Here is a 27,898-nt window from a genome sequence, read left to right on the forward strand (position 1 = left end):
TTTGTGCCCATTCTAGTACAGGAACATTGATATGCGACTTGTGTCCATCAAATATCAATAGGATTGGCTGACTTGCAATTTGCCTTTGAATGTAGCGTACAAAATGACGTTCCAAGTACTCAAGGAATATGGTAGAATTGGACCAACCACTTTTAGACATAGTGCCAGCAGAGCCAGGTGTTGAACCTTGAAACAAGTCTTCATTCATTCGCTGCCCCTTGAAAATAAAAAATGGTGGAATCTGTGTTCCTAGTGCATTGCCACCACCAATGATAGTGGTTATTCCGGACCTTGATGAAGTTATGGCCGGGACACATGCCTTGCCACTGACAACATATGGGGGAGAGTGTTCAGTCTGTATACCTTTCTCATCAATGTTGTATACACATTCAGGCTTATTAAGTAGATCATTATTTTTTATGACAGTTTCTAGATTGTCAAAGTATGAATACACTGCCTGCTCAGTTGTGGATTTTGCTCTACACTGACTAAGGGCTCTAGGTTTTACTACCTTTATTTCAGGCCAACGTCGTCTGAAACCATGAAACCACTTGACTGACAATGGGTTGTCATGGGTTCGCTTCTTCAAGAACACTGCATAGTCAGTTGCCTTGGCTACAACCTCAGTTATTGTGAAACCATACCCAAGGTTTTCCATATATTTAACATGGTCGACACGTTTTGCTTCCTCTTCAGTGGAGAATAATGGACCCTGTCCTGTCATGACATCTGCGGATCTACTCTGCCCTTCACTCTATCTCTTAGGGTGTTATGTGGTACACCGTACTGTCTAGCAGCAGTTTTTACTGGTGCACCAGTTTCCATTACCATTTTATATGCATTCATCATAGCTGATGGTGAGTATCCTTTGTGTTTTGATACTCTTTTTTGTGGAAACACCTGAAACATAATTAAATTGCTACCAGAAAAGAGGAGAGAAAAAAGAAATGTTTCTCTAATGTCAATTTATGCAAAGTGGATCAGCTATGTTGAACTTCACACTAACTTTACTGTGGTGTAACCTATCGCAATGTGATTTACCATGGTCACGTGACCCTTGACGCAGACCATAATGTGGGTCATCTGTCAAAAAGTTGTAAGTGTAAAATCATTATGTATCTGACTTTTTTATATATATATATTTATTTAAAAATAATAGTAAAAATAGTTATTTTTGTTCAAAATTTGTGAAAATTTACCTGTTTATATCGCATTTTAACGATCGATAGCTACGGTCGTCTGGTTTGTAAACAAACGCATCGGTACACACAGATTGATGACGCGTACACGCTCGCGCATGCACGATAAACGGAAAATAGAAAAAGGTTCGAAAGCTGGTGGGGTGCGAAAGCCGGTAACTGTACGATATATGATCTTGCATTTTTAAGTCATCCTATTTTATTTTAGCAATGACTGAAATAATGCCGATATTTTGATAACTTTTGCACATGTATTATTCTCTAATGGGTAACATTAACCGGGAGATGATACTTAATAGCTCAATCTTCAAAATCTGAAAGATAAAATATAACAGGAATTAACTTATTATACACATTTCACATGACAGAAAGAATAAGTATTTATGTTAATATACATGTAAACATTATTTTTGGAATCGAAAAACGAAGCAGATGTCTATGATAATTGTTAATCCATAAAAATAAGCCACGCTCTGGTAAAACTAGGGCATAATGAATGTGTGTAACATGTTAGTCTGCCCAGGCTAATCAGGGATGACAAATTCCGCCTAAACTGGATTTTTGTTAAGAAGAGACTCCTTTCATTGAAAAATTCCATGAAAGCGAAAAGTGTCGTCTATACGTTGGTGCACACTAAAAGCACCTGCAATAAACCCTGTTTTCCCCGAGCAAAGGCTCAAATAAAAATCTCGACTCTTCAAAGGATTCTTTTTGATAAGTTTTGTTTTTGTTGGATTGGATGTGTTGCTGTATTTTGCTATTCTTATCAAAGTATTTGCACAAAAACGTCTGATAATCTATCCAATAATGTATCTTATTTTGAGTACTTTATTATTCATAAAAGGTTAGGAATAGCTTACATACACTGGTATTGATCATGGTACCGTTCTTGGTATCCTTTTTCAAATTGTATGTGTGAAAGGACAGTCAGATTGATGGAAGAAGTTAAGAATCGAGAGACATAAATAATAGAAAACCTCTACTGTAGTGTTTATCCCAGACCTACATCCAAACATGGTATTCATTTTGTCAAGATAAATTTTCATCAAGAATGGGTCATAAATGTGGCCTCTAAAATGGTAACAAGTTCATGTATAAAAAATAAACATTCCGGTCAAGTTTCATCACGCTTGAGTTATAAATGTGGCTTCTGGAGAAGTAACAAGGCTTTTCTAAGCTTTGATGGTAAGACCTAGTTTCTAGACCCACAACACCCATATTAAAGCTTGTTCTGTATAATGTAAATATTATCATTCTGTTTATGTTTAATTAGGATTTACTTATTTATGTGGCCTCTGAAGTGTTACATTGGTTTTTAAAAGATTTGACCTCAGGACTTTTTTGACGCATCTTATTAAAATCAATTGTTTATGTTGTAAAAATAAACATTCTGACAAAGTTTCATCAAGATTGAGTCATAAGTGTGGCCTCTTAAGTGGTAACAAAGGGTTTTCTACGATTTGGTAAATAAAACAAGTGTTTTATTACTCCTAAATGGGATCTAGAGTACACTTAATATATTAAAAATATGTATAAATAAGTTATTAGTAGAAAACATTATCATTTGTATTCATCGTAAACTCGCAAGTATAAAGCATACAATATGTAAACGAGTTGATAAAAATAATGCCACAGAAAAAATTAAAGCAACTTACTGACGACCTTCGTTTCTAAGACTGGTTCGTCATGCAATCATCATGTCAAGAAACCAAACTGAAACAAGAGATGTTAAAACAGTTATATTTAAATTGTTTCAGAAACATGAAAAACGCTGTTCAGGACGATTCAGCTCTTTTTGGTCTCTGGACTCAGGTGGGCAACATAGAGCCTCTTGTCTTAAATATTTAATGTGATTTAATTTAAACATTATTTTAGTATATGAATTTCGAATAACACAAAATTAAGTTATAACATCTTTATTTTACGTTTCCTTTGCAATAACCAATGACTAGCCCATATAGAACTAGGTTAAAATAAAATTTTAGTTGGAGAGAATGAGCCACAACATCAAAGATATGTAAATCAGGAATTATTACCCCAAGTGGCCTTCCTGATTTTAAGTAGCTGACAGTCTCTTATTATAAGCAATAGTGAGCAAATCCGCAACATTAATCGCAATGTTATCCAAATCCGCAAAATTGCAATGTTATCCAAATCCGCAAAGTTCCGCAATGTAAAGCAATTCCGCAATATGCAAATCCGCGTAAAGAAATTCCGCAATATTCAATCCGCTATGTAAAGCAATTCCGCAAAGTGACTAACTATCCAGATAAAAGCCAAATAAGAGCTGGGAGTTACCTATATCGGAGCAAAACCCATCTCCACAAAAAACTATTTTTTGTACTTCACAAATTTTTTGTCATAATCAGAAGGTAACTTTCCAAGTATGGATTTATACTCAGCAATCCGAAGACAACCGGCCACACAAAAATAGCACCCTCAGAATTATTATAATATTGAAATTTAATAAACTAACTTTTTGTAATAGTCAGAAGGTAACCACCTAAGTATGGATTTATACTCAGCAATCTGAAGACAACCGACCACACAAAAATGGCACCCTCAGGATTATTATAATATTGAAATTTCCAAAAAATGTGACTACCAAAGGAGACTGTCAGGTACTTGAATTTTTCCGCAAGAAAAGTTTCATGTTGCGACCTTAATAGGCAATAATACAACAATTTATGCATGAAGAATAAGCAAAAGGAATTCAACGCATGATTTTAAAACAATATTTGCATCACAACAGACAAGGATGAAATCAACGTTAAAAGATTAGTAATAAAGAATTACCAAAAGGAATTAAAAACACGAGTAAGAACAACATTTGCAGCGCAATTATTAACAAACAAGGATGAAATCAACCTGAACAGCGTACGAATTGGAGCGGACTACATATAAATGAATGTTCTTCTGCTTTAATAGAATTATAAAGTCCACACAGTCCCCAGTGTTCCCAAATGTTTGTTATAGATTCCGCATAGGCTCACAACACCAAATCAGGTAAATGGTGACGGCGCGCTTGTAGCAGGACGAGGCAGGAACAAGGCGCTCGACAGGGCACGGTCACAGCAATTCCCCAGGAAGGCTGGTAAACCCCCAATTTGGCTATGGTAACAGCTCATCAGCATCAGTACATGGTGGGAACATGGGACAGCGTGCACGTGCAGATTGCCAGTGGAACTCCAGTACAATTGGGTTGCCGCTACAAATATACAGCAAAGACAGACCAAGCAAAAGAAATCTTTTCCTTGCAAAGTTATCAAAATGCATAAAGATTCTACAATACACTGGAAGCAAATATACATAAATCCTAGCAAAAGATACATAATTCCTAGCAAACAGGGTGTGGTGGGTGGGTTTTTAACAATGAATTTCAAAGTTGCAACAAGTTTCTCCAGCGCTGGAGAGAAAAGGAAGCGGAATAGACTATTAGTCATACCGTTCCCGAACTATTTCGTCGTTGTCAGCTAACTTGTTTACATGCCGTAGGTGACACACCATAGGTATAAGCTAAGAGACAAAAAAGTTAGAAACTTCAACAAAATAACCCGGTTTATTTTCTAAACAAATAAACCACATTATTTTAGTATATGAATTTCGAATAACACAAAATAAAGTTATAACTAATCTATTTTACGTTTCCTTTGCAATAACCAATGACTAGCACATATAGACTAGGTTAAAATAAAATTTTAGTTGGAGAGAATGAGCCACAACATCAAAGATATGTAAATCAGGAATTATTACCCCAAGTGGCCTTCCTGATTTTAAGTAGCTGACAGTCTCTTATAATAAGCAATAGTGAGCAAATCTGCAACATTAATCGCAATGTTATCCAAATCCGCAAAATTGCAATGTTATCCAAATCCGCAAAGTTCCGCAATGTAAAGCAATTCCGCAATATGCAAATCCGCGTCAAGCAATTCCGCAATATGCAAATCCGCTATGTAAAGCAATTCCGCAGAGTGACTAACTATCAAGATAAAAGCCAAATAAGAGCTGGGAGTTACCTATATCCGAGCAAAACCCATCTCCACAAAATTATTTTTGGTAATAATCTGAAGGTAACCACCCAAGTATGGATTTAAATCCGAAGACAACCGGTCACACAAAAATAGCACCCTCAGAATTATTATAATATTGAAATTTAATAAACTATTTTTTGTAATAATCAGAAGGTAACCACCTAAGTATGAATTTATACTCAGCAATCCGAAGACAACCGGCCACACAAAAATAGCACCCTCAGAATTATTATAATATTGAAATTTCCAAAAAATGTGACTACCAAAGGAGACTGTCAGCTACTTAAATTTTTCCGCCACATGAAATTTTCGGAAGAAAATTTATCCCCCAAAAATTCAATCCCCTTGAATCAACAACACAGCAAAATGTACACAAAATTGAAAACTAATTGGTCAAGAGTTTGATTTTTTCCTGAAGGGCCCACAACAGCATCTCGTTTCCGACTGGTGACAAGTGGACAACATCATTTATAAAAAGCCTGGTGTAACATTATCAATTTCCACCATTACACTACCCATGTCACACCCATTATTTTCCGACTCATTTCCCTACCAAATCGATTTAGGCGGCGCCGTTTCTTATCATCTGAACTACCAGGAGGCAAAATTAACCGAGGCAAAATATCAATCCAAATAAGATGGACATAAGGGAAAGCTGCCTTAACATATCGTAAACCCCAGCGTACAAGACGAAAGGTAGCCACCTGAGGCGAAGCCATGTCATCCCCCCCCCCCCCCAAAAAAAAAAATGGAGGAAAATGTATCTGGGTGCCGACGAGAACATCACTCCCAGGTTGAGGTTGTGCTGGAAATCAGCCCACCTCATACCACGGACACCACACCAGCTGACAGCGAGGCTCCCGCCGACTTCCCGACCACGCTCTTGTGCATAAAGCCCAGCCCAGTGTAAGATGGAGTCGCCAAGCATCCAGACATCTAAGAACATTATAATACAAATATATGGGTTACAAAATATCGTTTGATCACATCCTAATTTCCTATGTAGGTTCTTAAGGCCCCAGAATGCCATCTACCCAGTACCCGGATATTATCCTCCGATAAGCCCAAAGCAGCCAACTGTGAAGCCCGACCAATACGTAAACTATAGGACATAATGCCCACACAGCCTGGCCGGACCCGTGAAATGCGCCTGGCCAAAACTGCTAAAATAGGTATAAGCTAAGAGACAAAAAAGTTCGAAACTTCAACAAAATAACCCGGTTTATTTTTTAAACAAATAAACCACATTATTTTGTAATGTACTATTTAAGAATACGCTGCAGGATTCGCGGGGCTACAACTTTTAATTAAGGTAGCGCACCTCTAATTGGCACATATCCAAATATAATTTAATTAATTATTTTCTTAATCAGCATCATTTCACTGAACTACATGCAAATTTGTAGGTAGGCTTTCCATGCTTTTTAAAAAAAATATACCGATTTTTTCAAAACCACCCCCACGCTCGGCTTTTGTCCAGTTTATTTTCACCCCTGGGGTATATATAAGTTCCATAATTCATTCAAATTTCAAAATATGGGCATGCAGTTGGTGTGTACAGATGCTGTAAAGGTGTTTAAAGTTTAAACAAGATGAAAAAAGTATTCTTTTACAGACATTTATTTTTTACAAATTTTTATCTATGGAAGAGCGCCATGAAATGTAAGTGATTTCAGCCAAGTACAAATTGGGTCGGTTAAAATCAAAGTGTCATAAAATTCAAAATAGTATCATTTAAGTCATATTTTAAACTTAGTTTTTATAGAAACACTATATACAGCAAAAATACCAAGAAATAGACAGATTTACCGTTTACTTTTTGAAATAAAAATAAAAATGCAACATGCATGGTTCGTATTTTCAACAGTAAATCACCCAATTTCGCCATAACGTTGTTTTAATTTTAATAATTGAAGAATGTGCATAAAAATTGCAACATATTTAACAATAAATATAGCTTATATGCCATATTAAGTCAAATTACGTTAGAAAATAAATAAAACTCGTCGCACAAAAGTATACGTCGTCGGCAGGATTCGAACCTGCGCGGGAATATCCCAAAAGATTTCTAGTCTATCGCCTTAACCACTAGGCTACGGCACCTAATAGTAGGCTCTTCAACCTTCGAAGAAATCGCTGGAAATCATTAGAGGTGCGCTACCTTAAATGCTAGAAATGCATATTTGCAGGTGGTTTTTGACAAGTTATATACTCAGGACTCGAAATTAGTACTCCCACACTTCCAAAATGTAAGCTAAATAAGCTTTTGCAAGAACAGTTTGTTGCTTGTCACAAATTGCTAGTAAAAATTACATCAAAATAGTGCATACAGATTAAACAGCTTAATTTACATATACAACACTCTTCCTGTATATTCTGTTGGTAATACAAAACGGTACCATTCCCAATCTAATTTTCAGGGCATTTTGCCAAATCTATGATTAAAAGTGATTAAAAAAACAAAACGTATAATTCTCAAAATTATAGTGCCAAGCCAATATTAACGGACTCCTAGAGCCTTTTATAAATTTTGCTATGACGGCTCTCGGAGTCCATAAGCAGCCTTTCAAAAATGGAGATAAACTTTTTTCTTTAATTTGTTTTTATATATTTGTGTTCATAAAATTGAGCTATACAGTTCTAATTTTCATATCAAGCCATTAATTGCATCATGAAGGCGTTTACTAATAAAAATGCAACAAACTGTGAATACGTACCATTTGAATAACTTTAAAACTGTTTATATGTTGGAAAATATTATAAATGACTTATTTTTAAAATACACATAAATGTAGCATAAACATATAGCAAGTATAATAGATGTATATTCTCTATTTTCCAGTTTCCCATAAATCATTTCGGCATTGGTGATTTCCGGTGAAATGTAAACATCGATTCTTCGGGTGCAATCACGAACATTATCAACTTCGGTGGATAAGCATGTATAAAAAATGTTTTGAATCGGATTCTGTAGTATGTTTTACCTAAATCATTTAAAGTTATGTATATTTAAACGCAAGTAATTGTCTTAAATTGGGTCCTCAGCCGATTTTGATGTTTAACTAGTGCCGTCGTGACTAGATACGCCTAGTGGGTGGGGTAAGGTAGCAAACTTGCATGCTTCATTTCATTAGTATTTTAAAATTTCGACACAATTGATCCATAAATGTGTTGTTTCAGATTCCATTGTACTTTTGGTATCCGTCCAATATGCCTAATTGACATGGCAGATTAGCATAATGATGATGGTCCTGTTTACCAAGACTGTGTGTGCATGAAAAAGATACATGTCCAAGGCCAGTGTATAATAAAATTACATCGAGCATTTAGTCTTAACACATACTTGTAAAAATCTCGAACATATGATTCAGTACGTACTGACAAAATATCAAATTAACCAAATGTTAAATAATAGAATACTGAATTCATTGTGCAGATCTATTGTTAAAACATTGTTATTTTTAACTGAATATGTCTTTGAAATAAAACACACTGTAGACGTTTTATCCAATCAATTGTCTTTTTTTTAAACAAACATGCTATGTTCAAATATAAAAGTTCCTTCTATTCACTTATTGTCTTTTTAAAAATATCATTATTGATTTTTTTGCTTCGTTATTTGTCAAATTGTGTAATATAAATAAATGACACAGAAAGTAAAAGCACTTGCGTGAAAATGGGTTTTACTTCTGTTGCTTTTCAGACTTGACAAGGATTAGTCGAAGGATTTGTAACGGTTTTAAAGTGCAAAGCTGTGTAGGAATTACATGAACACCATCAAACCACACGGAATGTGTTATGCTGCAAGTTAATTATCAAACCCAGAGACAGACAGGGACCCAGCTTCATTCTGTGGTGTTTATGGAAAGCTATTATAGCTTCCCGTGGCTTAACAATTTCTTTAGCCAAATTCACCTATAGCGGCATAATTCTTCTATGTTTGGCTATCTTTAGGGTTTATGAAGAAAAAGTTGTAGCATATAAGATTTTCTTTAGCCAAATAGGTCGATTTGTAGCCATTGGCTAATTTTGCGGCGAATTGAAGAGTAAGCCCTGCCTATTTTAATTAACTACGTAAACAAATAATTACATATTTACTTTGCATAATCAAAACAAAGTGCATGTTTTGATATTAGTGTATATTAATAGTTTTTGTATCTATGTTATTACTGATATTGATTAGATTCATATGAAATCTGAGTATAAATGTTAATAAAACAGTTGTTTCATAACAAATAACAGTATAAAGCCAATGGTTCTTGTATGTGGTCAAATAAGTTTATTTAGTTTTCAATATCATCCCCATATGAATATCTTATGTATATACAATAAACAATTCATTAATAATAAGATTACTTTATAATAAGCATGCACACCTTACAATAGTAATTCAGTATCAAATTCATAAAGAAGTACAGCAGTATTTACAAAGTAATTTTAATCAGTATAAATTTGCAAATCTTGCTTTATAAACACATGAAAGCTCCAATTAGCACTCAAAAAATGATCATCGTCAAAATGTCTTGACTTGAAATATTACTTAATGACCTCAATTTCAAATGAAATCTGACTAACTGAAAATACTATGCTTAATGAAAAAACTCATTTGCTCCGGTCAAAGAGTTTAAGCTTATTACTCCATGAAACTGTTGAGCATTAATGTTACTTTATATGACAACTGTTCATTGATCAAGATATCACTAAGTCTCTAGAAGGTTCTTCCAAAAATACTTTGATATATGACAACACATTAATACTGACAACCAATCAAATAATTGTTATATTAATAATTCATGTATATTATTAACAACCATATAATTATTAAATGGTAAATTAAGCAAATTAACTAATTTTGAGTTTGAATGACTTGAATTATATGTCTGGTTTAAATTAATTGCTTGTTGCACAAATAATTCGCATAATCATATATATATATACATATATATATATATATATATATATATATATATATATATATATATATATATATATATATATATTCAAATAAAATTTGTTACAAAAGTTATAATTTTTATATAGATTAGCATATGTAAACATACAAATAGAGAATATATGTAAGTACTACAAACAAAATATGCTGAGCAGTCTCCTAAACTAAGCTTTGGAAGGCCTCAAAAACTAAGCTTTGGAAGGAACGGCACACTCTTTATTACATCATGTAAAATTATGTCCAGAAAAAAAACTTTTCCACGCTATACATCTCCTCGAAGTATATGAACATATTTACTACATGGTTATCAGACTATTTTATTCATTCGATGTTATACGTTGTGATGCACAAGAAAAGGCCGGTCTGATATGTTGAATCTTCTTCTTAGAGTTGTCACTATTTTAAAGGTCCATATGGCATCAAACACTTTGAAATAGAAAATGACATTATAGAAATAAAAACTTTTTTACAGTCTTGTCATATGAATTGTTATATTTGGTATCATTATCTTACTACACAAGTGTCATTTTGCCCATGGAAATAACACGATTAGCTAGACAGTGACATTAAACATTTTATATCCAGTAGCATTATAATACATTGTTGTTCACCATACAATATAACCCAGCATGTAAAATGAAATACATTCCTAAATAATCATCCAATATTTATTGATGTATCTTTTTACAGGCGTTTTGCTATATAAGTTAAAGTCTCCAAACATTTTTTTTAAATCTACATCAGTACACTTTACTCCACCCACCATAACAGTTGTTTAATGTGTATTTAAAAACTTGTTCGCACGGTTGACAACACATACACATCAATATTATATATATTGAAAACAAAATGCAAACACATCCAACAATCATTTTCAATATTTTTTTTCAATATTTTTAAATGATAATTGATTGACAAATGATTTTTAATACGACGATAACAAAATTACGTTGCAACCGGAAGTCATCGGTTTTCACGGCCTTCTGGTCTATTGGAAAGGAGAGAATGGTGCGAAGTCTGTTGTCGAGTGGAACGTAGACTCCTTGGTACGAAAGCTCTTAAATTAATAATAACTCTTCATTTAATTTTAATTTATCAATAAATTGGCTCTCTATATATGAAAGGACCTTTCAAACAAACACATATCGCAAAACAATAACAATTTATATACAGACGCGCCGACGCGTCAATTGGATTATTTACGTTTCTTTAAATTTGGGTTTTGTTGTTTTTGTTTTCAAAATTGCGCTTTCTTTATGTTACAATATACTAAGGACTCTATAAAAAAGTCGGCATATTTTACTCTAAAGCATGTTTCACAGTTTCGACAGTTGTTCTGATTTTATCATTTGGAAATATTGATAGAGTACTCATAAGGTGGCACTAATAAATCATTGAAACATATACATGGGACTCAATTTATTAGTAAAATGTAATATGCAAAACGTTCGCGAATATAGCCAAAAAGTTATACGGACAGTACGGACCACGAACCATACGGCCCAGATTTGAGTACCATACGGCCCAGATTTGCGGAATATACGTTCCAGATTTGCGGACCACATGTTTTACGTCATATAGATTATTTTAATACACAAAATAATACAATTTTAAGTATGCTGTGCATACTATGATACTGGTACTATGCATCTGTTATAAACGGGTAATGAAACGTTTGTGTTCATGATTATTTCAATAAAGTTGTTCGTATTCTCAGATTTGAAACTTATTTTAATTGTGTCATCAATTATTTATTTAAGCAGTAGGCATCACGCAAAAATTCACGGTTTAAACCACAATGCTTTGAACAGACAGTTTCAAAGCGGTCACCCCATGTTTAAACATGTGTCCCATCTATCGCTTGTGTTTTGTGTCATACTATGTGGCGATCGGTTCCTTGTCATTAATAAGTTTCACTTGGTTTTTATTTAAACTGATTTTATAGTGAAATAAATAATAAAAGCCTTCGATAAAGACGGCCATGCTCACACAATCATCAAATCCGTGCAGTTTTAGTGCGATCATAAATAACCTTCTAGTTACTGTCGAGAGTCGTGTATGTTTTTAGAAACAACGACATTGTCTATCGCATAGTCTCACATAATGTAATGTGTACTAATTTATCCTTTAACGACCTCATTGCGGCTCTTTCCTAAATTTGCAAGACGAGGATCTGCATGTTGAACTATTTGATGATATTTTTATACAACTTTTCAATAAACACGAAATATATTTGATATTCGTTTTTGTTTCATTTCATCGTGTCTGTTTTAATAATAGGAACATTCGCTTTTTTATTCATATCGGAATTGAGTATAGTACAAAATCATTAAAAAAAGTAAAGTTTTGAATGACAGTTATATAAGAAATAACCAACATTAATCCTTTTTACAACACCGTAACTTCTAAAATAATAATAGGAATCAACTAAAAAACGACTTAATCTATATATTCTTAAAGCAGTTTTTCGCCCTGAAATCGGAGATTAGTTAAATATATTTAATAATTGTGTTACTGTTGGTTTAATTAAGCGGAACCACTTGTTAAATTCTGTTAAATTCTGTTATATGTTAACGGGGAGTATCGACGGTATTTCGCCTTTACATGTATACAAACTTTAAAACAATGAATATTCACTTTTTCAAGTATATACGTACATGTATATAGTTTAAATGCAATATTGATAAAATCTTTTAAAATGAAGTAAGAAATTGATTATACATAAACAAGACAGTAAAATAAACGGCGTTAAATGCCTTAGAAGAACTAAATTCATTTTCAGATTGTTTTCCAAATGTCCAGACTGTCGCGTACAAATCCTATGCGTCATAGTTGAAAGTCAAGGTCTCATTTCACTGGCAAAGTTCATGTGTATTCGTTTTCCGTTCTTTAACGTGTAAGTATCAGCGATTGTTTTCATAAGACTATTAATTTTAGTCCATATGACGTGTCGCATATAACTGCTTCAATTTAAAGGTACAGGTAATGCATTTATTTTCCTTTCTATATATTAATTTTGAATGCCGATGTTGATTTCAATATAACGTTTGAGCATAATTCCCCACGGATAGATGGTGAGTATTCTGCAATGAATATGCATCTATGTGAACTGTCAAAGTCATAATTCAATGTCAAAAATCTTATATTTCAATTTTCTTTTTTTCTTAAAATGATCATTGTTGTCAAGTCTCTTGTTCAGAACGAATGTATCCCCCCATATGACAAGCCTATACTTCGAAAGCATTTATGCCATATTCGGAGGCATACATGATTTCCTGTGAAAGTCAAGTCGGCTACCACATTTTTTCCCGAGATAACACAATATATCAGGCCTACGTTAATACGGATATATGTACGCTATGCAAAATCTATTCGTTTTCGATAATTTCGAAGTTTAAACTGTACCGCTTTTCTCGTCAGATATCTATTAAGATGAAATAATTTGAATTTTTTTCCATAGACTGTAAACTGAAAGTTAAAACGTTTGAAATGATCTTAGGAGCTCCGCACGCACAAAATTCCACACTAAGTCAATCTACTATACCATAAAATAAAATGTATCAAACCTTTTTTGTAGCTCATAGTAATTGCGTGTACTATAAATCGTCGTATGTAGTACTTTTACCTGATGTTTGCAAATATTGTGGCTAAATTTAGCTTAACATTTGATTAATACCGCAGTTTAACCCCAAGACAAGACTTTCCTAAAACGGGAAAAGGCTGAAGAAAATGTTTAAGTATAAAACCATGAAAACGTGTAATATTTTGTCAAAATATATCAGTAAAATTTCTTATAAATGGACGACCAGTGCCGGATTAGCATCGTGTAGGCCCATTGGCACTGAAACGTATGGGTCCACTCCCAATTCCCCAAGTCGGCCTAGTGCGTACTAGAACGCCAGTGTCCAGTCGATTTCACTCGTTTGAATTAGCATACCAGTTGCAAGGCTGGCAAGACATAAAATGATACAATTTCCTTTTATATGTATAAAATGACATATTAAAAACGAAATCACCAGTAAAACAATACGGTTTTGCAAACAATAAATTATTGTCACTTGGCAAGACAAATCAATATCCGTGCTAGGATGTCAAGCCCTCAATCAAAACATAAAAAATTAATATACAAAAACTGGCTTTGTCAAGTCATTATATTAGGCTAAGTAAGTAAGTGTTTTTTCTTTCGTCACGGTCTCATTGGGCCCTTAAAAGTCGTGGGCCCATAGGCAGTTGCCTATTTTGCCTAACGGGTCATCCGGGGCTGGTGACGACTATAATCGGTAATTGTAAAGCAAAAAAACGCCAGTCTTACTGGATCAATATTGATATTGCAACGATTCATTATAATAAAATTAGCATTCGTTAAATCTTTTTTTTTCTTTAAACTTTTCTACCGTAATGAGCATTAATTCTAATCGTTCACATCAATCGTCTTTATATTTCATTTTTAGAATTTAAAAATAAGCATTATTATGTGAGAAAATTTTATTTTGAGATAGCAAAGAATAAATTATACATCACACATTGAACAAGTTCATATATTTGAATTGAAAAGCAAAAAACGCCATTCTTACTGGACAAGTTATGATAACGCAAAGATTCATTATAATAAAATAAGCATTCGTTAAATCTTATTCTTTCTGCACTTCTCTTCCGTAGTGAGCCTTAATTCTAATCGTTCATAACAAACGTCTTTATATTTCATTTTTTACAATATAAAAATAAACATTATTATTGAGAAAATTTTATTTTTAGAAAGCAAAAAATAAAATATACATCACACATTGAACAAGTTCATATAATTAAAATTCAAATGCATATTAAAGGGCTTCGAAAGTAGATTCAACCGCATTCGTTATAATATGTTATTATGGTTGAACAATGTAACTTCAGCTGCACCTGCAGGATTTTTTTTTTATCATAGCATATAGTCTTTTATTTATTCTAATAACGGAATCACCACATAAGAACGGTCAATTCGAAGCGTTGTGTTTTCAAATTGATTATAAGGAGCTCGAAAACTCATAGTTATTTGCAAAACATTAACATGAAAATAACAAAAAATCATTCATACAATCACAATTCAAACATCAAAGCAGAACAAGATAAAACATTACAAGTCAATTATCATTAGACGAATCAAAGGGTAGATGCAAGCCAGATCAACAGAAATATAACTTGCTGAAGCAAATAAAAACACAATATAAAATCACAAATAAAAACTCCATTATACATTTATACAAAATCAAGTTGAATACTGTGCACCAAATTTCCACAAGCGCAGTGGATGACCACAAAAACAAAATGCAAATGTTTCTCGATAGCTCACATAAAAGTAATAATCAAGTTTATATAAATCACGTGTGTCCCCGGGATAATATTGATGTTGCCAGGGCAACAATTCGTCTGCAACTAATTGAAAATGACAACAATATGATGCTACATACCACGAGACCACCGAAAAGTGGTCAATGTTGGCCCAGGGGGTATGATAAGAATAATCTTTGAAGATAATATATATCGTGTTTAAATCCAAATATGAAATATATAAGATTTGATGATAGTTTTATTGTATTGTTTAAATCAATACAAACTATGTTAAACACGGGACATGTTAACCAGTAAAACCCAATTCTTAAACATTGACAAACCTAGAAGACTACCACGTTAATTGAACATAAGGTTTAAAAGAAGTTGTCGTTTGAATAAACATGTCTTTGCACCATGCAAGAAAGACGAAAATGCAATCACATAAGTCAAATTTTCGGATAGACTCAAACTCTAAAACGCAAAATATATAATGATAAATAAACCTGTCTTGAATGCTGTTTGCTACAAAGTATCCATAAACACTTGTAATCTTTTACATTGGCAGCGACACAAAATGAATATATGAGCATAGTGCAAAAGTAAATGTACACTGTGCTCCTACCCATTTAAATATCTTTATGAAACATATTGTGTTTGTATTATTAAATGCCTACATAAAGAATTTCTTATTTCAATAAAAATGCAGAACAATAACATTTTCAAATGAAAATATATGAATTAATAAAACAATTATCTAAGTGTCAAAATATGGAATAAAACAAATATGCAAAAGATTGAACTTAACCTACGACTTTTATTGCGACATGTTTTATTTTGGTGTGTATATATTGAATAAAATGGAACACTTAACTTTACTCTGAATGCCAGTAAATCTCATTGTAAAGGGCCTCAATGATGTTGTAGTTGTCAAACATCCGTACATGTTCTAATAACTTGATATAAACTTGAAATAAATATTTCTGATATAAAAGTGATTTTAAGTCCGTACAATGTTCAATAGTTTTATCATTAGAGATATTTGTATAGCCCAAATGTTGTTTCATCCAACTCATTGGTGTTGTTTTTGTTTACAATCAAAAGCTTGAGGTATTTGTGTCAAGGGTAATTGTATCTTATTCAATGATATAAGGGATAAAGAAATACTGTATATTACGCAAGAAATGAAATATCAGTTAGTCTTTCAGCAATAAATTTTAAATATACAATATTCCGGTATTCATTTCTAAAATAAAAACACAGAGGTTATTAAACAATAAAAGCAAAGATAAACAGGAATTAATACTAAGTAGTCAAAATGCAATCCAGGGTCCATCAGTTGTGTACCTCAATGTCGACATTCACTATTGCAGTCTAAAATAGTATGCTGTCCAAATAATGTTCATAAACAATTCAAGGGTCCACACTTTGAAACGTATTTTTGAAAATGTTACATATTGTCCTTAACTCTAGTTGGATAATATGGATACATGCGAGTCATTTCTATCGTAATAAGTGCAAACTTGCAATATTCATGAACATCTACACCTAGCGCACGTATTGCCATATGTCACGTTCTAATATGTACATCATGTCATGCACCGAGACTTCCAGATGTCATTAGTAACTTAACATAGATTGGTACTCTCTTGACGCTATGTATTGGCGTACGTCACATTGGATTCTACATACTGTGTCATCAAGCTGTAGCAAAAGCGATACTGTTCCTGAAATGATTAAACATGATTAAACAAAATTTGTACATAATATTAATGGCTTAATCAGTGTAGTTTTTATTAAAAGCTTTAAAAATACGAAATGAATCCAGCAATATAAAATCAGCACAGATGTACTTATATGTAAAGTGAGCTATGATACCGGTGTACATAACGAACTGTGTAAATTTGCGAAGACATTGCGGTTCACATAATTTCACATGTTCCTGCCAAGTTAAAAAAATTAAACACGCGATGTTAAACATATAGAATATTCCTACAAAGTTCGGTATGAGCTGCGGGCGCCTCGTTCTAAGATGCCTGATGACCATAGGCATCGACACTTCCCCATCCTTGGACATGCATTCCGTGGCGTACAACAATACCAGCAGCAAGCCGCTTCTTGTAGTACCATCTCTGGAAGGACATATAATGAAATGAATTTATTATGTTTTAATTCAAACTTATGAAGGTCATTTGATATAGGTTAATGTTTTAATAGCTGTTTTATTTGATTCATTTAACTGTGCTGGGAGAAAATGACGGTCAGTTTGGTAATTTCTAAATTATTCTATCCGGAGCGCCGACACACTAGAGACAGAATATTATTCTTAAATTTGAAACATATATCACTTATTAATATACACGTACGTCAATATTGTACATGAAAAGATGTGATAGCACATTGGAAGCAACGGTACATACAAGCACTGTATCAACGCTGCTGAAGATTGTGTCCTATTCTCCACAGCGTCCATTAACATCAGAAATTCACCGACATTTGGCGGTGCCATCTGGCGCCTGGGCCACTTCTGGTACAGCAGCTGAGTTACCGTCCTCTCCTACAGAATAGGGCACGCTTGACACCAATCAATTTAATTGGTATGGTATCCAAATGTTAGTTTGAAAAGCACAGCTTGACGGTTACTACGTGCATTCTTATACAAGAAACACCAACAAGTTATTTAATTGATAAACTGACCATTATCACTACAATATTATTTCGAATGGACTGAAGGCGACAAGGCAAATGTTGATACGATAATAGTTGATGTATTAAACAATTAAACAGTTCTAGTGTCTGTAGCATTACTTTGATGCACGAGATGTATGTAACACTATATGTCGTCAGCAAGGTAAACATACAGAGAAAATATAACTTTATGATGTTATACAAAATGCTTTTTGGAAGAGGTAAATAGTGTGTTAAGGTTAAAAAGGCTTTGAATATACAATTGTGTGGTTGGGATAAAAAAATGTATGTGGTAATTAGTGTTGAATAAATATAGTTAAAACCCCCCAACTGTTTACCTACTTCATGTATTGAACTTTGAAGACTCTCGAAACAAAATTGTCCTCTTCGTGATGTTCCGTGATGAACATGATGTTGAAGGGGCACACAGTGAGTGACCCCGTAGTAGGAAACATTCGACCGTTCTGAAAGAATGTACCAAACTAATCAAAATATGTATTACCTTTTCATTTCCTTCATCGAGGAATAATACCAATATGATGTAACAAATTGCCTGTTTGTTTCCATCTTCGAGGGAAGTTATTTATATGATATTAACAATTACCTGTGCATTTCCCTCATCGGGGAATGTTATCAAAATGATGTGAACACTTTTCTCCTCTATGAATGTTAACAATTTTATGTGAACAATTATTTCTTCTTTTCATCGTCGGGAAATATGGTGTGAAGTGGACAACTTCCCGCTCAATTCCCCAATTCAAAATAACGGCTGTGATGTGAGCAACATGTACATCGCCTTCATCGTGAAATGTTACTACCAAGCCAATGTCATGTGAACAACTATCTGTTCATCTACCTCACCGGGGAATGTTACTACAAAGCAAATGTGATTTGAACAATTACCTGTTCATTTCCATCATTGGGGAATGTTACTTCCAAGCCAATGTGATTTGAACAATTACCTGTTCATTTCCATCATCGGGGAATGTTACTACCAAGCCAATATGATTTGAACAATTACCTGTTCATTTCCCTCATCGGTGAATGTCACTACCAGACCAATGTCCCTGGCCTCTATGAGTCTCCAGCAGTCCACCACAGTGTCAGACAGGGGCTTCTGAGTAAGGATGTACTTGCTGTCCACCTTGTAGCTCTGAAGAAATAAACGACATTTGATTTATTACAGCCATAACCATGTATCTATCGTTTGCTTACAAAGAAATATATCTTGTTGCTTATCAACATATTGGGTTTCAAAACCTGAGATAGAAATATTATAGTAAATTTCGTGGAACTTCTTGTAGGGCAATCAATATTTATTTTCAATATCTGTTATGTTGATTTTATAAACAACGACAAAAAGTTATATTTTCAATGATACAACTTCTATGGATACATAGTAAGAACACACAAAGGCGATATACGCTTGCAGGCTATTAAATCCTACCGGCATATATACAGCGTTGATGTAGTCATTTCTTCCGTCCTCAGGAACAGTCAACATCGCTCGATATTGGTTATCTTTAATAATAATTATAATAAATTAATTTCTGATACTAATTTCGAATAAGTTAGTTAAACATGACTTGCCCTCAAACATCATTGTTATAACATATTTAACGCAGGCATTCTGTGCCTGCCAATTAAGACCACGATTTTTTATGAAATAAACATTATTTGCTCTTTTAATGCATGGTTTTATTTCAAATTTCTATAATCTTAATGGAGTTATGCTACGTTCAATGACATGATCCAGAGGTAAATAAATGTGTCCATTTTTTTTAACAAGACTTCGGTGTATTCTCCGCACCCGAAGCAGGGCGGACTGCTTTTACTATATGCTACCGAAGTGGATTCCAGGTCATTCAAAAATAAGTCCCAAACAAGTGATGCCCCTATCAATTTAAGATTGCGCACTTTGTCCTTCATATGAACGTAGGTATCGTTTCCTATTTGAATCCAGTGTCCATTTATTACATGAGTGACAATATGTTTTGTTATAAATTAAAACATTCATTAAAACATTCAGCAGACGTTTAACATCCGGTGAAATAAAAATGCACATAAACGTGACATCTGGAGAATTAAAATGTCATGGATAATTTAATGTAATGATCGTATACAATGCAAGTCATTCTAACGTTTGCGAATAGATAAACAGTCAACGGCTAAACAGGCTGGCAGGCGAGACAATAGCAGTATCCTGGCCTTAGCCCTCTAGTGGTGAAAGGTCATGCACAATTAACTAAAAGGTTGCAATTTTAAAGAATACTCAGTTTAATCAAACTATCAAAAGTTTTTTTAAGTTATCACATAAACATCTTTTGCGGACATATGGGCTGAGGTACTGGAATACAGAAGAAAGGACGAACGGAAAACTATCAATTGTTTGTTTCTGTGAAACACCAAAATATGACTAGTGAAAGGTTGTGCAAATCTACAAAATAGAGACATACATTACCACAATTTTGCATTATATTTCACGAATGTGAATGACTGCTTTTATGGAGTTAGTTATATATGTTTATGTTTATTATATGGTTTACATGGTATGATGCTTACATTACCTGCATTTAATTAGAAGGTAAGAGCGCTCGACATCTGGCATTGTCAAATCTCTATATTCGCAACACAATATTTCCAGTATAATACGATTTTTTAATGCAAGCTCATGGTACCCTTTAAAGCATTTTTTCGTAAGTACGTACTCGGTAGTATAGCATCGAATCTGTTTTTCTTCGCGTTTTCAGGCATGGTAGCAACGGAATAAGGATCATCTTTGATGTTTGCCCCAGCAAGCTCCAGTGTGTGGTATGATGCCTCTGTCTTGAATGGGCACGACACGATCAATGAGACAATTTTAAACATCCTTATGCAATAACCATTGGAATCTGAACAGTATGATCGTAGTCAGTATGATGGTCAAGTTCTATATGACGAGATATATTAATTACTTAAGGACTGCTATTGGAAACTTACGTACACAAATACCTACACGGCCATTTAATTTAAAACTCTAAATGTTACGTTAACATAAACTTATTTACTAAACTGGTTAACAATGAAAAAAAACATTGTTCCAAATGGCAATACATTAAAGACTCTGACTGAGTAATATATGTCATAAAAATATGTAATGTCGTCAGATTTCATGGATAATCAAATAGTATCTTGTTTACAAAGTAACTATAAAACAACACGCAAACCTCATATTGTAAAAACAGTCCAGTTTTGTTTAGCTTTTGGTCGACTTGGAGAAGCGTGTTTTGGTAATTAGCAAACTCATTGTTGGACACGAACTGACTGCGAAGGGTCAGGTATTCCACCATCAGTCTGTGTAAGTATTTATATTGGCCCTAAAAATTAGAACGATAAATAACCCGGTTACCGAAAAGAAGATTCAGTATAATATATAAGATAACACACCAAAATTAAACTGATAATTCAATCAACACGTCTTCAATGGTAAGATTTCGTTTACAAAAATCCATGAAAATCCGACACAACTACATGGGTGATAAGTTGGTTCCTTTTTCCTAGTTCCTTATTCCTTATTCGAATAAGGAATAATGAACTGTTCCTTATTATCCTTATTCACGCGTAACATATTTGTTATAGGGTTTTAAAGAACAAAAATACAAACATTTCTGAAGTAAATCAAAACAAAATAACTCGAATACATTTACTTTATGTATTACTTTACATATACATGTTTCTTCTTCGCGCTTGCATAGGATTTCTTGTTTAAACCAAACCGATATTTTCTAATTCGAATACTAACTTCACATCAACAAAACCTAAAGCATATACTATTATTTTACATGTATGTGATAAAAATATCAAACTTGTACATTTAAACATGTTTGTTTTTATGTAGAATCCAGTTCCTTATTCAAGGCTGAATAAGGAAAAAGGAACCATTTCCTTATTTCTTATTCAAGCCGAATAAGGAACTAGCTTGTTTTACTTAAACATCAATGAAATTGATCCAAAATTAACCACATATAAATGAACATACATGTATTATTTTTATATTGGTTGTATATGTAAAATTCTAATTGCAATACATTTCTACTGAGTTTTAAGTGATGTTTATCCAGTTCCTTATACAGTGTTAATAAGGAATACGGACCTGGTTCGTTATTCCTCATTCAAATAGAATAAGGAACTGGAATTTTCTTTCTATTAATTATAAGTCAAATTGAACAGCGAGACGAATAACTCAACGAACATTATTGTAAATGTATGTCCAATGTAACAAATACTAATTGCAGTACATTTCTACTTTGTTGTCTTTAACTATAACACAGTTCCTTATTCGGTTTAAATAAGGAATAAGGAACTGGTTCCTTATTCCGTATTCAAATCGAATAAGGAACTGGAATTTTCATACTAAACAAAATATTGTAAAGAACCAATGGGACAAAAAAAATCAATGGAAATAATTGTAAATGTAGGTTGGGTATCAAAAAACATTAATTGCAGCACATCTCTATTATGTTTCATTTAATGATACCATTGTTCCTTATTCGGATTGAAAAAGGAATAAGGAACTGGTTTCTTATTCATTATTCAAATCGAATAAGGAACTGGCATTTTCCTACTAAACAAACTATAAAAATGAACCAAAGAGACCAATAAATCAATGAAAATCATGTTTAATGTAGGTTGAGTATAAAAAAACATTATATGCAGTACATCTCTAATAAGTTTCATTTAATAATAACATAGTTCCTTATTCGTATTGAAAAAGGAATAAAGAACTGGTTGACGCATTGAAATTACTTTGCATCCTTAATCATATCCCCCTGTAACTTCAAATCGAATAAGGAACTGGCATTTTCTTACTTAAACACCAATGAAATTGATCAAATATTAATCACATATAAATTAACATATTATTTATATATTGTTGTTTATGCAAACTTCTCATTGCAAAACACTTCTAGCAGATTTAAGTGATGCTTATCCAGTTCCTTATTCAGTTCGAATAAGGAATAAGGAACCAGTTCCTTATTCCTTTTTCAATTCGAATAAGGAACTATGTTATGATTAAATTAAACATAGTAGAGATGTACTGAAATTAATTTTTTGATACCTAACCTAAATATACAATGATTTTCATTGATTTATTGGTATCTTTGGTTCATTTTAATAGTTGGTTTAGTATGAAAAAGCCAGTTCCTTATTCGATTTGAATAAGGAATAAGAAAGTGTCTCATTCCTTATTCGCACTGAATGGAACTGTGTTTTCTTTATTAAATTTTACTAGGTAAAATATATTGCAATACATATTTTTTACTTCGAACCTATATAAACCATGATTTTCATCGACATTTTATATTATTTAGTTAATTTGAGTTTATGTTTGAGAAAGGCAATACCATTTTCTAATTATCCTCTTTATAATACTTGTTTTCAGCGTGTATAGTGACATAGAATATAAAAAGAAATGTGACAGAATAAGTCCATATAACATAATCATGCTTGAATAACCGACACTACATCTTAAACATAACATATCCGAAAGTGATTGTCCGAAATGCAGGCTACCGAATAAGGAACTAACTTTATGCCAATTCCTTATTCAGAGGCCATAATTTCGGATTTTTAAATTCGGATCATTCTAGAATAGCACAGCTATATATTGGTTATTATTGGCTATTTTTAATGTATGATTTTTTTAATTTATATGTCTGATACAGTTCTTGAAGTTTTTTCTGACCCTTACTTCTAGAGAAGTCTTTCCGATAGCTGAATACCAATCATTATTTAGCTATCCAATTCCGTTCTTATACCTAAACAGTTACAAGGGGATATGATTAAGGATGAAAAGCGCTTTCAATGCGTCAACCAGTTCCTTATTTATTTTTCAATACGAATAAGGAACTATGTTGTCATTAGATGAAACTTATTAGAGATGTACTGCATATAATGTTTTTGTTATACCCAACCTACATTAAAAATGATTTTCATTGATTTATTGGTCTCTTTGGTTCATTTTAATAGTTTGTTTGGTAGGAAAATGCCAGTTCCTTATTCGATTTGAATAAGGAGCCAGTTCCTTATTCCTTTTTCAATACGAATAAGAAACTATATTATCATTAAATGAAACTTAATAGAGATGTGCTGCAATTAATGTTTTTTGATACCCAACCGACATTTACAATGATTTTAATTGATTTTTTGGTCCCTTTGATCCCAAAAATTTTAATATTTTGTTTTGTATAAAAATTCCAGTTCCTTATTCGATTTGAATAAGGTATAAGGAACCAGTTCCTTATTCCTTATTTAAATCGAATAAGGAACTATGTTATAATTAGATACAACAAAGTAGAATGTACTGCAACTAATATTTGTTACACCCGACATACACTTACAATAATGTTCGTTGAGTTATTCGTCTCGTTGGTTCATTTTGACTGATAATTTATAGAAAGAAAAGTCCAGTTCGATTTGAATAAGGAAAACGGAACCAGTTCCTGATTTCTTATTAACCTGACTTAGGAACTGGATAATCATCTCTTAAAACAGAGTAGAAATGTATTGCAATTATAATTTTACATATACAACCAATATTTAAATAATATGTTCATTTATATGCGTTTAATTTTGGATCAATTTCATTGAAGTTTAAGTAAAAAATGCCAGTTCCTTATTCGGTTCGAATAAGGAATAAAGAACTGGGTCCTTTTACCTTATTCAGCCTCGAATAAGGACCTGGATTATATATAAAAACAAACATGTTTAAATGTACAAGTTTGATTTTTTATCACATACATGTAAAATAATAGTATATGCTTTAGGTTTTGTTGATGTGAAGTAAGAATTCGATTTAGAAAATATCGGTTCGGTTTAAACAAGAAATCCTATGCAAGCGCGGTGAAGAAACATGAATATGTAACGTTATATATTAAGTATATGTATTCAGGTTATTTTGTTTTGATTTACTTCAGAAATGTTTGCATTATTGTTCTTTAAAACCCTATAACAAATATGTTACGCGTGAATAAGGAATAAGGAACAGTTCCTTATTCCTTATTCGAATAAGGAATAAGGAACTAGGAAAAAGAAACCAACTTATCACCCATCACAAAAACTAGCATAAAATGATTGCAAGTCAGTGTGAATACCTCATGTAAAGAGAAAATATACTATGGAAAGGAAACGAATGTCTACTGCTTTCCACTGTATCTCTTTTGATTGACTCGTAAGTCATTAGTTCAATATCTACTGAAATTTTTTAATATTAACACAATTTTGTTTATCTGTTTTTATCTGATATATATTTCATGCATTATATCTTGTTCTACAGATGTCTTTGTAGAGGGAATTTTCAATAAAAATATAATGTATTACTTAAAATGAAATAGGAATAAATTCGAAGCAAATATTTTCCGGAAACACATTGATATTGTTGCCGCCATTACACACCACGTCGATGAAGGTCCATTCGAATATCATTGTTATTGTATGCTATTCAAAGTATGAACTTATTGTATTTTTTTTACTGTAAGCCATGTATAAAAACTTAGGAAAATATTTCTAATTTTCAGTTTTTATCGTTCACGTAATTATACTCTGACTGTAAACCATATCTAAAAAATCGGTTATTTAGAAAATTATACGAATTTGTCGAAAACGTCATAAAATCGAAAACCTTCTAGATCTGGAAGGGTTTTTTCTGTGAATGCAACATGTAACGTTTACAACATGGGGCGGTAGCATTGTGAGGGATTTGTAACTAAAGACCTTTTTCAATGCAGAGTTTTTTTAGAAGTACATCTACATAAAAATCATTTCGCTTTTTGGGCAGTCATATTATGCTACACTTTCAAATACCCACCGCTGTTTGAACCATGTTAACTCGCTGCTGTCTCAACTTGGTCACACATGCGTAAATATCAACAGTCTGTCTGGCTTGACCCTCGTCTATCAGTATGTCCATGGCGATGAATGTGCCCGTCCGACCAACACCGGCGCTGATAAATGGACCAAAACGAACACATTCATTAAAACGTACTTGATTCATTTTAGGTTAAACCTATATATTTTAGCTCGATTGCATCGAAAGCCTCAGGCTTATTGAAACGCTCTCGGGTCCGTTTCCTGGGCTTACAATCAGTTCATGGTGTCTTTGGGGGAAATCTAAAGAATGCTCCCACACGTACTTGATTTAAAAATTAACACTTAATAGTGCTATGTTGTAAATTCGAACAAAAACAACAACACTTGGCTTAAATTTCGTTGCTTGTATAACAAATTACGACGTTGCCGCCATTGGAAAATATTTAGACGTTCAAATAAAAATCATAACGTTCAATTATGAATGTACTTGTTTTTCGTTTATACTAACCCGGTTAAATAACTTGCATACTTAGTTTGTGAAATGCCTTACCTGCAATGAACGACCCAGGGTTGCTTCTTGTCGGGATCGTGGGCCCTGATCCTACGCCAGAAGTGCAAGAGGCTCGAAGTGCTAGTGGGCACATCTTTGTCGGGCCATGCCGTGTAATGAAAGTGGGTAACCACACGCGAAACACTTTGTTTGTCCTGAGGAAAGATTATTTATACGAATATGACGTCATAAGATCTATAACGAATAAGTATCCTGTAAATGGGTCATGTGTACTGAGGACTGCCTTTATGAAAGCTGATATAAATTTTGTTATATGTCGCGAAGACAGCGTATCATTCTGGTTTCTCAAAAATGTATGTTACGCCAATTCATTAAAAAATGTATCATACGTATACGGTGGTCTAAAAGCTACCTAGAAAATAATAATAGCGGTCTTTATTTAAGGCGCACGCGATAGTTGTTACATGTTCATGCGATAACTCTGACGCGCGAACGGTATAGCAATGCAATGGCTATGACGTACGCACGCGATAGATATGACATGCGCACGCGATAGGTACTAGATGTTCCCGTCATAGCTATTGTGCGCGAACGTAATAGAGACCGCTAAAATATTTCCCTTGTTGCCCTTATGACGCCTTGTAAATAGGCATTTAGTCGATAAGTAAATGAGGTAAAATGTGAAATGTTCAATCACTGTATTTATATTCTTTATGTGAAAATAATATAACTAGTACTATGCTTTAAAACGGGAATTATCAATACAATTTGGCAATAAATGTTAAGTTAACCGTAAATTCATACCAATGTCAAACATTTAATTTGCATAATATAGAAATGGAAAGAACGAGAATTATCAATGTTAATTTCTACCTTGAGTGACAATGTAAGTTTCCGAACTGTATAGTCTGTGAACTCCTCATTACAGATCAAAGTTGTTGTGAGTGCTTGGAAATCTTTCTTTGAACCAACTTCAAGAGGCCAGTACCCCAAACATTTCATCTGTGTATGTTTGATATGAAAATCAATACATAAATCATGAGAAATGTAACACAGAATATACATGTTGTTTGCGTACATTCGTATCACAGAAAGTGTAACCATAGTGCAGTTTTTAGTAAAAGTAATCAGACCGTCATCATAGTGAGACTATTTTCAGAAAAATGGACAAAACAACACCAAAACAATGGTTCTCTAAAAAGAAAACTATAAATAAATAACGCATTTTAAATCGCGCAAAATGTTAATATAATAACATTTACTCAATTATATTCCCTCATGTTTTATTTATATATTAAGTCGTTCCACCGTTACGCAGACCAATATTACTTACTTTTCCCATTTCTACGAGGTTCGTTACCAT

At 33.1% G+C, this 27,898-nt stretch overlaps 1 protein-coding gene across 1 annotated transcript; it reads right to left on the minus strand.

Moving 5' to 3' along the window:
- Positions 1–720: 720 nt before the first annotated feature.
- Positions 721–27,898, minus strand: LOC127878387 (receptor-type tyrosine-protein phosphatase T-like). Its single transcript, XM_052424911.1, has 10 exons — positions 27,869–27,898; positions 26,575–26,729; positions 26,023–26,158; positions 20,885–21,002; positions 19,624–19,697; positions 19,198–19,329; positions 17,909–18,045; positions 17,485–17,620; positions 6,059–6,166; positions 721–900 (listed from the first exon to the last, which is right to left on the minus strand). Exons 1-10 carry the CDS (start codon positions 27,896–27,898, stop codon positions 721–723), a joined length of 1,206 nt encoding a protein of 401 aa, XP_052280871.1.

This window comes from Dreissena polymorpha, chromosome 4 (genome assembly GCF_020536995.1).
Source record: "Dreissena polymorpha isolate Duluth1 chromosome 4, UMN_Dpol_1.0, whole genome shotgun sequence".
Classification (NCBI taxonomy): domain Eukaryota; kingdom Metazoa; phylum Mollusca; class Bivalvia; order Myida; family Dreissenidae; genus Dreissena; species Dreissena polymorpha.